The 12,500-nt window shown below is 49.7% G+C and overlaps 1 protein-coding gene across 5 annotated transcripts in view; it reads left to right on the forward strand.

Annotated features, from left to right (window-relative positions):
• Window positions 1-12,500, forward strand: part of actn4 (actinin, alpha 4) — a 59,419-nt gene that overhangs the window by 41,030 nt on the left and 5,889 nt on the right. For 3 of the 5 annotated variants that reach the window (XM_037547718.1, XM_037547714.1, XM_037547715.1), the window contains exons 9-19: window positions 1,391-1,483; window positions 1,707-1,937; window positions 2,129-2,276; window positions 3,460-3,610; window positions 4,716-4,824; window positions 4,901-5,041; window positions 5,867-6,049; window positions 7,185-7,319; window positions 9,094-9,273; window positions 10,108-10,254; window positions 12,427-12,500. The exon at window positions 12,427-12,500 is cut by the window's right edge and continues 7 nt beyond it. In XM_037547718.1, coding sequence (XP_037403615.1) covers window positions 1,391-1,483; window positions 1,707-1,937; window positions 2,129-2,276; window positions 3,460-3,610; window positions 4,716-4,824; window positions 4,901-5,041; window positions 5,867-6,049; window positions 7,185-7,319; window positions 9,094-9,273; window positions 10,108-10,254; window positions 12,427-12,500 — 1,592 coding nt within the window. The remainder of the gene's footprint in view (window positions 1-1,390; window positions 1,484-1,706; window positions 1,938-2,128; window positions 2,277-3,459; window positions 3,611-4,715; window positions 4,825-4,900; window positions 5,042-5,866; window positions 6,050-7,184; window positions 7,320-9,093; window positions 9,274-10,107; window positions 10,255-12,426) is intronic. The other 2 variants (XM_037547716.1, XM_037547717.1) reach the window with 1 other exon arrangement.

The raw sequence follows: 12,500 nt of genomic DNA on the forward strand, positions 1-12,500 counted from the left end.
GTGTAGTTAAAGCTGTAGGACCCCTGAGGAGATCCGCGTTTGGTGGTACTCTCGATCCGAACGCCTCGCCTGTGTTTTACATACAGCATGAAGTTTTTCCTCAAACACACACAGTTTGGAGTTCAGCATCCACTGAGTTCACTAACGCTGGAGTTCGCATGCTGCGTCACTTAGCCTGAGCCTGGGCGGTCAGCGTGTGAGTCACTCCGGCAGAGTGTGTGATTATTCACTCCCAGGGTTCACAGTGCAACCGTGACTCTGACTGTACACCATCAGACCTGCACACATTCAGACAACTGGCGCTAAACTACACAGATTATATATTATATGTTATATAATCTGTGGAGTTGCCCTGAAACGCAGCCGGTCAGAGCGCAGAGAGTGGACCATGTGCTCACATTCAGTGATATTTCAGCTGACTTGGTTTTAGTTGAAACATGAAGACCGTAAACAGGATTTGCTTGTAACCATTTAGCTCAAAGTGAAAGTCAACCAGTTTTCCAAAATTCATTCAGAGGGTTTGGTGTGAAAGGGTTCAGACGTCTTTACAGTGGTGGTGATGGGAACCAGGCGTCGCCATGACTACAACACAGATATAAACACTTTATTTACCATCCAGAACCACCAGAGAACCTACACGAGTCTTCTGAGTTTATATGGAATGCTGATGATGGAAAACAGTGGAAAATCTGGAATAATGAGTTTTCTTTGGGGACTATTTTGCTGCACAGCGCCCTGCATGTCTCCCTCCACCATGAATGGAGTTGAAGTTCTCTAAACTCTCATAAAACAGCGTCTCAGTCATCAGGCAGTGAATTCAGAACCAGTTCATGTAGGAACTTTCTGTAGGAGCTTTTAGAGGGACGTCTGGTTCCCATCACCACCACTGTTCTGACTTCACACCAAATCTCTTTGTTTACGTCTTATAATTATGCAAAGTTTAGAAAATTGGGTGTAATTCTCTTTTAAGCAGGCAGCTGTTGGAGTGGTTGTGTTAGTGCTTGTTCTGTTTTGTGTGGTCTGCACAGCAAAGTCATTCATTTTCTCCTGTTTTGAGATTAAAGCACTAAGAAACCCAAACAAAGGGAAATCCCGTTTATCCTGAGCTGAGGATACTAACCCTGCTAACTGGTGTAACTGGATGTGTGCATGGGTCTGTGTGTTGGTTCTGCTTTGTGTAGCTGTATTTGTGTGGGTGTTTCTCTGTGTACAGTCAGCTTTAGACACACAGGCCGTCCAGATAAACTGGCAGTGCAGTGAACAGGCGGCGTTTTGCTCTGTGGAAGCTCCTCAGGTGTCGTGGTCGTCCTGCAGGTCACTGACGCAGTTTTGCAGCTGTGTGTGATGAAACGTTTGTTTTCCTTTTACTGAGCGAGCTGTGTTCTGATAGGCTGAGACGGCGGCCAATCGGATCTGTAAGGTTCTGGCTGTCAATCAGGAGAACGAGCACCTGATGGAGGACTACGAGAAACTGGCCAGTGATGTGAGTACAGAGCCGCGTGGACGGAGTTTTATTATTATTCCAACTCTATTACTGCCACTTATTGACACATAATGCTCATGCAAGTATGCAATGCCTTAGCAACCACCTGGGATAGCGTAGCAACTGGGAGTGGGATTGTCTTGGAGAGTAAACTATTCATTCCTGGACATGTGAGTGTGTACATGTTCAATCCCCACACTCACACCTGTCCGTGTCCGTGTAGCTGTTGGAGTGGATCCGCAGGACGATCCCCTGGCTGGAGAACCGCGCTCCGGAGAAGACGATGGCAGAGATGCAGCAGAAGCTGGAGGACTTCCGTGATTATCGCCGCGTCCACAAACCTCCCAAAGTCCAGGAGAAGTGCCAGCTGGAAATCAACTTCAACACCCTGCAGACCAAACTGAGGCTCAGCAACCGGCCGGCCTTCATGCCTTCAGAGGGACGCATGGTGTCGGTGAGACACACACACACACACGCACGCCTCCCCACACACACACACACACACACACACACACACACACACACACTCTCACACAGACACATTCACACGCCTCCTGACGAGTTTGTGATTTTTTTTTTTTTTTGTGTGAAATGTGTGTTTTAAATGTATGTATGTTTTTGTTTTTCTTCTTTCTTATTGGTTAGGACATTAACGGGGCGTGGCATACGCTGGAGGGGGCGGAGAAAGGTTATGAAGAATGGCTGCTGTACGAGATACGCAGACTGGAGAGACTCGACCACCTCGCCGAGAAATTTCGGCAGAAAGCCGCCATCCACGAGAGCTGGACCGATGGTATGTATTGGGGCCACATGCCGCTCTTTTACTGGCCCCTCGGGCTCCGCAGCAGAATTCGATTTTTAGATGAAAATAAAGTGTGTGTGTGTGTGTGTGTGTGTGTGAGAGGGAGAGAGAGAGTGTGTGTGTGTGCGTGTGTGTGCGTGTGTGTGCGTGTGTGTGTGTGTGTAAATTAAATAATCCTCATTTGCAGTAAATTAAGCTTCTCTGAGGTCTAACACGCTTTTCACAGTCATCCATCCTGAACGCCGGAGATGATGCAGGACTGCTGATTGACCCTTTGCGCTGACGGCTGGTCACAGCAGCATCACATAGTTAGTAGCTAACGAAATCGCACAGAAGAGAAAGATAAACATCAGAAATTTAGAAACAAGTGGGCCCTCGTTGGCGTTTATATGCGCTCAGGCTGGCTGTTGGACGTGTTCTCCACCACAAACGGAGAGGCGTTTAACAGGAAGCCGGTTTCCTGTTGGAGATGCGAGAGAAGCGGCTCTAGCGGCGCTGAAGCTGAGAGCCGATTAAACGATGTCTGAGGAATTTACGAGTAAAGTGGACGTAAAATGTTGTGACTCCCGAGGTGGATTGGCCGAGTTCAGGCTGGTAAATGAATTATCACCGTGGTTTTATTTTACTCCAGCTGTGTTCGGGCTGGACGGGAAAGCCGGTGGCGCTCCGGGAGCTACGCGGCGGGAAGCACGCTGGGATATTCTCATTTATTAAACGTCGCCCGGCCGTCTGCCGGAATATTACTTCACTGAAGTCTGTAAATAACGATGTTTATCAGTCTCTATCCAGTGGCCGGATCACAGGCCAGGTACCGAGGCTTTTACTGAACTGGGGAAATCTGCGTTTAGTTCCAGCACCAGCGAACTGGACCCCCACTACAGGAACCAGTACAGCTCAGCTCGCTGGGTCACTCGGTCACTTTACGCTTCTACTCTGACCGCCTGCACTCTGCCCCACACTGACTTACCTGATTTCTTATTTTCATTCATATTTATTTATTTTATCCTTATTATTCATATTATCTTCATTATTGTTGTTTTATTAATATTTGTCATTTTAATGAATTACTTTATTAGTTTTTTTCTTATCTTCCTCTTGATTTGATTAGATTTTATTAACCTTTGCATTTTATGTATGTTTTAGTTTTAATGTATTCTTCTTACTGTGTGTGCAGGTAAGGAGGCGATGCTGACGCAGAAGGACTACGAGACGGCGTCTCTCTCTGAGATTAAAGCTCTGCTGAAGAAACATGAAGCCTTCGAGAGTGACCTCGCCGCTCACCAGGACCGAGTGGAGCAGATCGCGGCCATCGCTCAGGAGCTGAAGTGAGAGACACTTTTAACCTAAAGGAGAATTCCACCCGACTTAGAAAAATTAGAGAGCGAGCGAGGCAGAGAGAGAGAGCGAGCGAGGGAGCGAGGCAGAGAGAGAGAGCGGGAGCGAGGCAGAGAGAGAGAGCGGGAGCGAGGCAGAGAGAGAGAGCGGGAGCGAGGCAGAGAGAGAGAGCGGGAGCGAGGCAGAGAGAGAGAGCGGGAGCGAGGCAGAGAGAGAGAGAGCGGGAGCGAGGCAGAGAGAGAGAGAGAGCGGGAGCGAGGCAGAGAGAGAGAGAGCGGGAGCGAGGCAGAGAGAGAGAGCGGGAGCGAGGCAGAGAGAGAGAGAGCGGGAGCGAGGCAGAGAGAGAGAGAGCGGGAGCGAGGCAGAGAGAGAGAGAGCGGGAGCGAGGCAGAGAGAGAGAGAGGGAGCGAGGCAGAGAGAGAGAGAGCGGGAGCGAGGCAGAGAGAGAGAGAGCGGGAGCGAGGCAGAGAGAGAGAGAGAGCGGGAGCGAGGCAGAGAGAGAGAGAGCGGGAGCGAGGCAGAGAGAGAGAGAGCGGGAGCGAGGCAGAGAGAGAGAGAGAGCGGGAGCGAGGCAGAGAGAGAGAGAGCGGGAGCGAGGCAGAGAGAGAGAGCGGGAGCGAGGCAGAGAGAGAGAGAGCGGGAGCGAGGCAGAGAGAGAGAGAGCGGGAGCGAGGCAGAGAGAGAGAGAGCGGGAGCGAGGCAGAGAGAGAGAGAGGGAGCGAGGCAGAGAGAGAGAGAGGGAGCGAGGCAGAGAGAGAGAGAGCGGGAGCGAGGCAGAGAGAGAGAGAGCGTGAGCGAGGCAGAGAGAGAGAGAGAGCGGGAGCGAGGCAGAGAGAGAGAGAGCGGGAGCGAGGCAGAGAGAGAGAGCGGGAGCGAGGCAGAGAGAGAGAGCGGGAGCGAGGCAGAGGGAGAGAGAGCGGGAGCGAGGCAGAGAGAGAGAGAGCGGGAGCGAGGCAGAGAGAGAGAGAGCGGGAGCGAGGCAGAGAGAGAGAGAGGGAGCGAGGCAGAGAGAGAGAGAGCGGGAGCGAGGCAGAGAGAGAGAGAGAGGGAGCGAGGCAGAACCTGTGTCTGTAGCTGAACCTGTTTGTCTTCCAGTGAACTGGACTACTACGACTCTCCCAGCGTGAACGCTCGCTGTCAGAAGATCTGTGAGCAGTGGGACTCTCTGGGTTCTCTCACACAGAACCGCAGAGAATCTCTGGAGGTACGCACACACCTCGAGAACACTCTGACTCTGGTCTGTTCTGTGTACTGTATGTAAATGTGGTTCTCTGCTGCAGAGGACGGAGAAGCAGCTGGAGTCCATCGATGAGTTATACCTCGAGTACGCCAAGAGGGCGGCGCCGTTCAACAACTGGATGGAAGGAGCCATGGAGGACCTGCAGGACATGTTCATCGTCCACAACATCGAAGAGATCCAGGTACAGCAGCCCTGAAGACTTACTGACATCAACTAGCTGCCATTCATCTCCGCCAGCTGCCTTCAGCTGCAGCTGAGCCGCTGTAGCTGCCAGTAACGGCCCTGACTGCCTCTGATAATCACCTCCGCTAACTGCCACCAGCTGCCATGAGCAAGAACTGGCAGCCAGTGGCTGAAAATCACCTCCACAAACTTAGACCTGCTGCCACTAAAAGCACTGACTACCACTAGATGCCACAAACAAGTACTGACTGCCACTAATAAGTACTGGTAACCAGCGAGGGTAATGATTACATCTGGCTGTTTATAAAAAATAGTAGATGCCACTAATAATCACTATCAATCACTAATACCACTAGATGCCCCGAATAAGCTATACATGCCAATGTTAACCACTGGTAATCACCAATAAGTACCACTAGATGCCACTGATAAGTACTAAATACCACTAGATGCCACTGATAAGTACTAAATACCACTAGATGCCACTGATAAGTACTAAATACCACTAGATGCCACTGATAAGTACTAAATACCACTAGATGCCACTGATAAGTACTAAATACCACTAGATGCCACTGATAAACACTAGTAATCACTAAAAATGACTGATTACCTCAAGCTGCCAATAAAAACCAGACTCTGCCACGTTGCCGCTGGCTGCCCGTATCTGCAGAGCATTAAATCTAAATCTATACTGTAAAAGTGTTTTGGCCTAGATTTAAAATAGTTGTGAATTCTGATGATTAATTGGTTATTAGTTCCGTGTGTCTGTATGTTGCTGTTCTGTGTCACTAACGGTCGTCCGTCGTCTGTCCTGCCGCAGGGTTTGATCACGGCTCATGAACAGTTTAAGGCCACTCTGCCTGAGGCCAATAAGGAGCGGGAAGCCATCCAGGCCATCCAGGCTGAGGTGCAGAAGATCGCGCAGTACAACGGCATCAAACTGGCCGGAACCAACCCGTACACCACCATCACCCCCAGCAGCATCGACAGCAAGTGGGACAAAGTAGGTTTATTTGGAGAAGAACGAGACTCGATCCGTCCAGCGGGATTCACTGATTGCTGTGGTCTGAACAAACATTTACATATTTACATATAATTATAGTTACACATCATTCGCCCCTGTGAAAGGTTCTGTAAGGGTTCTTTAGTAAAGACAGACAACCATGAAAAAGGGTTCTGCTGTTCTTACAAGCTTGACAGTAGCAGAGCCCTTTTTGGTGTTCTACAGAACCCATTTCAGGAAGGTGTAACAGGTTCTCCATCAATCTGAAGAACCATTTCACCATGCAGAGAAACATTTAAGCATGCAAGTGGTTCTGTTAGTGTTCGTGGTTCTGTACCCCACCAGTGTCTTTACTGAAGAACCCCTGAATAACCACCAACCAGCGTGTGGAATAAATACACGTCATGGAATTGTGGAAAGGAAGACGCGTCAAGTGGTCGTAGATTTGTTGTCTAGTGATATCAGTGTGTTCCACCTAAAGGAACCTTTGTAAATATTAGTATTTAGTCGTTATCGTGTCGTTCGTGTAATATGGTTATGATTATTGAAAAGACAGTCCTGGTCAGGGGCCTCGGGTTACTCGAGAGGGACTAACCTGTTAGAGTTTAGGGTTAGACGTCGCGTGAATCCGGAGTTACGCTGCAGGACTTTCGGCCTGATTCTCAGTCGGAGCTGGTCGGATCTCGTCTGCAGATTTCTGGGGCAGCCAGAGAGAACCGAGTCGGGAGCGAGGCGCGTTTGAGACCGGTCGGAGTTCATCAGACGTCTGATCTCGTGTAAACTCCTCGGCTCTGTTCAGACTCAGTTCAGCAGTTTAGCAGTGGAGTGTTTGATCTTCGATTGTCGTCCAGAAAACGCGCAGAAACCCGTCAGTCTGTTTACAGCCGGTTAGGACTTCAAAAGTCACGTCATGTATCCAGGGCTTTAGAAATGCTCAAGGACTCTTATTGGTGTTCATCCCAGGTGTGCTTTGATTGACGGTTTATTTTCTACGCCTGTGTGTGTAAATATGAGCGAACGCTTTGGAAAAGTATGTTCCCTTGAGAGAACGAGCCACGAAGCCCTGCTGCTGCACGGCTGGACTGGATTAGAGCTGATGTTGAGTTTGTCTCCCCCCTGTGGCGACTGTGTGCAGGTGCAGCAGCTGGTGCCTCAGCGTGACCAGGCCCTGCAGGAGGAGCTCGGCCGCCAGCAGTCCAACGACCATCTCCGACGCCAGTTCGCCAACCAGGCCAACGTCGTGGGACCGTGGATCCAGAACAAGATGGAGGTCAGTCAGCATTTCTGTCCTGATCATCGCTCTGTTCTTATATTAACGTATGGAGAGGCTTATATTAGTGTATGGAGAGGCTTATATTAGCGTATGGAGAGGCTTATATTAGCGTATGGAGAGGCTTATATTAACGTATGGAGAGGCTTATATTAGCGTATGGAGAGGCTTATATTAGCGTATGGAGAGGCTTATATTAGCGTATGGAGAGGCTTATATTAACGTATGGAGAGGCTTATATTAGCGTATGGAGAGGCTTATATTAGCGTATGGAGAGGCTTATATTAACGTATGGAGAGGCTTATATTAACGTATGGAGAGGCTTATATTAGCGTATGGAGAGGCTTATATTAGCGTATGGAGAGGCTTATATTAACGTATGGAGAGGCTTATATTAACGTATGGAGAGGCTTATATTAGCGTATGGAGAGGCTTATATTAGCGTATGGAGAGGCTTATATTAACGTATGGAGAGGCTTATATTAGCGTATGGAGAGGCTTATATTAGCGTATGGAGAGGCTTATATTAGCGTATGGAGAGGCTTATATTAGCGTATGGAGAGGCTTATATTAGCGTATGGAGAGGCTTATATTAGCGTATGGAGAGGCTTATATTAGCGTATGGAGAGGCTTATATTAGCGTATGGAGAGGCTTATATTAGCGTATGGAGAGGCTTATATTAGCGTATGGAGAGGCTTATATTAGCGTATGGAGAGGCTTATATTAGCGTATGGAGAGGCTTATATTAACGTATGGAGAGGCTTATATTAGCGTATACATACGAATTATGAAGAAAAATAAAAATCAACAAAAATAGAGATGCATGTTTTTCTTTGGACAGCGACTACGATGGATGGATGGATAGAAAGACAGATAGATGGGCAATTAGATGGGTTAGATGGACAGATAGACGGATAGACCGACAGATGGTTAGACAGATTGATAGAAAGATAGATTAGATGGATGGATGGATAGACAGATGGACGGACAGACAGACGGATAGATGGATAAGTAGACAGATGGATAGGCAGATAGACGGAAAGATGAATAGATATATAGATGTTCAGAGGGGGGGTTGGGGTCACCTTGCGGTGGGCCAGATCAAACATCCTCACTGGTCAGCTCTGAGTTAGAAAGCAGACCATCTCACCTGAACCTGATGAGCCTGTTAAATTGAGGTTATTAATGTGTCTGTGTGTGTCTGTGTCTCTCTGTGTGTCTCTCTGTGTGTCTCTCTGTGTGTCTCTCTGTGTCTCTGTGTGTGACTCTGTGTGTGTGTGTGTGACTCTGTGTCTCTGTGCGTGTGTCTGTCTGTGCGTGTCTGTCTGTCTGTGCGTGTGTGTGTCTCTGTGTGTGTGTCTCTGTGCGTGTCTCTGTGTGTGTGTGTCTCTGTGTGTGTGTGTGTGTGTGTGTGTGTGTGTGTGTGTCTCTGTCTGTGTCTCTGTGTGTGTCTGTCTGTCTGTGCGTGTCTGTCTGTCTGTGCGTGTCTGTCTGTCTGTGCGTGTGTGTGTCTCTGTGTGTGTGTCTCTGTGTGTGTGTCTCTGTGTGTGTGTGTCTCTGTGCGTGTCTCTGTGTGTGTGTGTCTCTGTGTGTGTCTCTGTGTGTGTGTGTCTCTGTGCGTGTCTCTGTGTGTGTGTGTCTCTGTGTGTGTCTCTGTGTGTGTGTGTCTCTGTGCGTGTCTCTGTGTGTGTGTGTCTCTGTGCGTGTCTGTCTGTCTGTGCGTGTGTGTGTCTCTGTGTGCGTGTCTCTGTGCGTGTCTCTGTGCGTGTGTAGGAGATTGGGCGGATATCCATAGAGATGAATGGGACTCTGGAGGATCAGCTGACCCACCTGCGTCAGTATGAACAGAGCATCATCGACTACAAGCCCAACATCGACCAGCTGGAGGGAAATCACCAGCTCATCCAGGAGGCCCTCATATTCGACAACAAGTACACAGCCTACACCATGGAGGTACGGACCCCCGCCGCACGGCAGGGCTGGGCCGGACCGGGCCGGACCCGCCTCACGCCCACATACACGATAGATAGACGTTCTGATATGGCCGTGTGGAAGCGCTCAGAGCTGGACGGAGTACCGTGCCTCAGTACTGGAGTGGGAGGAGATGAATTACAGCACGTGCTTAAGTAATTTCACGGGTACTCGAGTACTTCTGTACTTTTACTTGGGTGGAGACGTTAATAGAACTCTTGTTCTTCTACTCCAGTACTACTTTATCACAAGCTCCTCAGGTACTGAGGCCCTGCGGTACTGAGGCCCTGCGGTACTGAGGTACTGAGGCCCTGAGGTACTGAGGCCCTGAGGTACTGAGGCCCTGTGGTACTGAGGTCCTGCGGTACTGAGGTCCTGCGGTACTGCGGCCCTGCGGTACTGAGGTCCTGCGGTACTGAGGTACTGAGGTCCTGCGGTACTGAGGCCCTGCGGTACTGAGGCCCTGCGGTACAGAGGCCCTGCGGCCCTGCGGTACAGAGGCCCTGCGGCCCTGCGGTACTGCGGTACTGAGGCCCTGCGGCCCTGCGGTACTGCGGTACTGAGGCCCTGCGGTACTGAGGTCCTGCGGTACTGAGGTCCTGAGGTCCTGCGGTCCTGCGGTACTGAGGTACTGTACTTTCTCCAGCGCTGATTACACCCCAGTGTTTAACGCGGTTCCGGCTCGTTGGCGTTCGGGCCGACGGCGTTTTGGGTTGATCAGAGATCGCAGTCCCTGACTAACGATGTCGTGGACTGACTGATGATGTTTCTGGCGCCGTGGAGACGGAATGAAACGACGTGTGTTCCTCTGTGCAGCACCTGCGCGTGGGCTGGGAGCAGCTCCTGACCACCATCGCCCGCACCATCAACGAGATCGAGAACCAGATCCTGACCAGAGACGCTAAAGGCATCAGCCAGGAGCAGCTGCACGAGTACCGAGCGTCCTTCAACCACTTCGACAAGGTCAGCCGCGCGTTAGCCGCGCGTTAGCCATGTGTTAGCCACGCGTTAGCCACGCGTTAGCCATGTGTTAGCCACGCGTTAGCCATGCATTAAACGTGTTAGCCATGTGTTAGCCATGTGTTAGCCATGTGTTAGCCATGTGTTAGCCATGTGTTAGCCATGCATTAAATGTGTTAGCCATGTGTTAGCCATGCGTTAGCCACTTAGCCTTGCATTAAACGTGTTAACCACTTAGCCTTGCATTAAACGTGTTAGCCATGTGTTAGCCATGTGTTAGCCATGTGTTAGCCATGTGTTAGCCATGTGTTAGCCACTTAGCCTTGCATTAAACGTGTTAGCCATGTGTTAGCAACTTAGCCTTGCATTAAACGTGTTAGCCATGTGTTAGCCACTTAGCCTTGCATTAAACTTGTTAGCCAAGTGTTAGCCACGCGTTAGCCACTTAGCCTTGCATTAAACCTGTTAGCCACTTAGCCTTGCATTAAACGTGTTAACCACTTAGCCTTGCATTAAACGTGTTAGCCATGTGTTAGCCATGTGTTAGCCATGTGTTAGCCATGTGTTAGCCACTTAGCCTTGCATTAAACGTGTTAGCCATGTGTTAGCCACTTAGCCTTGCATTAAACGTGTTAGCCACTTAGCCTTGCATTAAACGTGTTAGCCATGTGTTAGCAATGCGTTAGCCATGCGTTAGCCACTTAGCCTTGCATTAAACATGTTAGCCACTTAGCCTTGCATTAAACGTGTTAGCCATGTGTTAGCCACTTAGCCTTGCATTAAACGTGTTAGCCACTTAGCCTTGCATTAAACGTGTTAGCAATGCGTTAGCCATGCGTTAGCCACTTAGCCTTGCATTAAACATGTTAGCCACTTAGCCTTGCATTAAACGTGTTAGCCATGTGTTAGCAATGCGTTAGCCATGCGTTAGCCACTTAGCCTTGCATTAAACATGTTAGCCACTTAGCCTTGCATTAAACGTGTTAACCACTTAGCCATGCATTAAACGTGTTAGCCATGCATTAAACGTGTTAGCCATGTGTTAGCCACTTAGCCTTGCATTAAACGTGTTAGCCACTTAGCCATGCATTAAACGTGTTAGCCACTTAGCCTTGCATTAAACGTGTTAGCCACTTAGCCATGCATTAAACGTGTTAGCCATGCATTAAACGTGTTAGCCATGTGTTAGCCACTTAGCCATGCATTAAACGTGTTAGCCACTTAGCCTTGTATTAAACGTGTTAGCCACTTAGCCTTGCATTAAACGTGTTAGCCATGTGTTAGCCACTTAGCCTTGCATTAAACGTGTTAGCTATGTGTTAGCCATGTGTTAGCCACTTAGCCATGCATTAGCTGTGCATTATCCAAGTCTTGGTCATTTGGCCAAAGCGCAGTTCATGCGTTAGTGTTGCCCATTCATTAGCCTCACTCAGCAACTGAGCCATGTGTTAGCCAAGCGTTAGCCAAGCGTTAGCCAAGCTTTAGCCACATGTTAACCATTAGTGAGGCAGGAATCAGCCACGTAGCCGTGACTGGGGTCTGTTGAGGCGCCGTTGTTTCTGTCAGAGGAGCCGAAACATGGAGGCTGTTACTAATTCAGACTCCTGAACTCCAGCAAGTGAAGCTGAAGATAATCTGGGGAGGTCATCATGTCGTGCGGTCAGTCAGCATGCGAGATTAAAGCTGTAGCCCAGAGGCTCAAACACCGAGACGTCTCGCGGTCCGCCTGCGAGACCGCCGGGCCGCGAGACCGCCGGCCGCGAGACGTCTCGGTGTTTGAGCTGCTGGGCTGAGACTGCAGGTTAAGATTAGCTCTCAGTGCAGAAATACAGGCGAGATCAAAGCTTCACTCTTCATCTCCACCTCCTCAGCTTCATCTCACTCCTCCTCCATCTCCACTCCTCCTCCTAATCGGAGCGATCACGTTCAGATGAGTGACATGACGAGTGATTCACTGCATCGGTTTCCGTTATTTTGTCCATCGTCCTGTTTTTGTTTTTTGTTCTGACATCCATCCTCCTGTTTGTCTCCGCCCCTTTCTGTTCTGTCCCCGCCTCCATCCCCCTCTCCCTGCATGCTGTGCTGCTGTGATGTCATGGCCCGCCCACCTCCATCCATTCCACGTCGTTGTGGTCCGCCCCCCACGTGATCTCTGGTGTGATTGGCCGACTGCAGGACCACAGCGGCGCTTTAATGGCCGAGGAGTTTAAGGCGTGTTTGATCAGCCTCGGTTACGACGTGGAGAATGA

This window comes from Pygocentrus nattereri, chromosome 19 (genome assembly GCF_015220715.1).
Source record: "Pygocentrus nattereri isolate fPygNat1 chromosome 19, fPygNat1.pri, whole genome shotgun sequence".
NCBI classification, from domain to species: domain Eukaryota; kingdom Metazoa; phylum Chordata; class Actinopteri; order Characiformes; family Serrasalmidae; genus Pygocentrus; species Pygocentrus nattereri.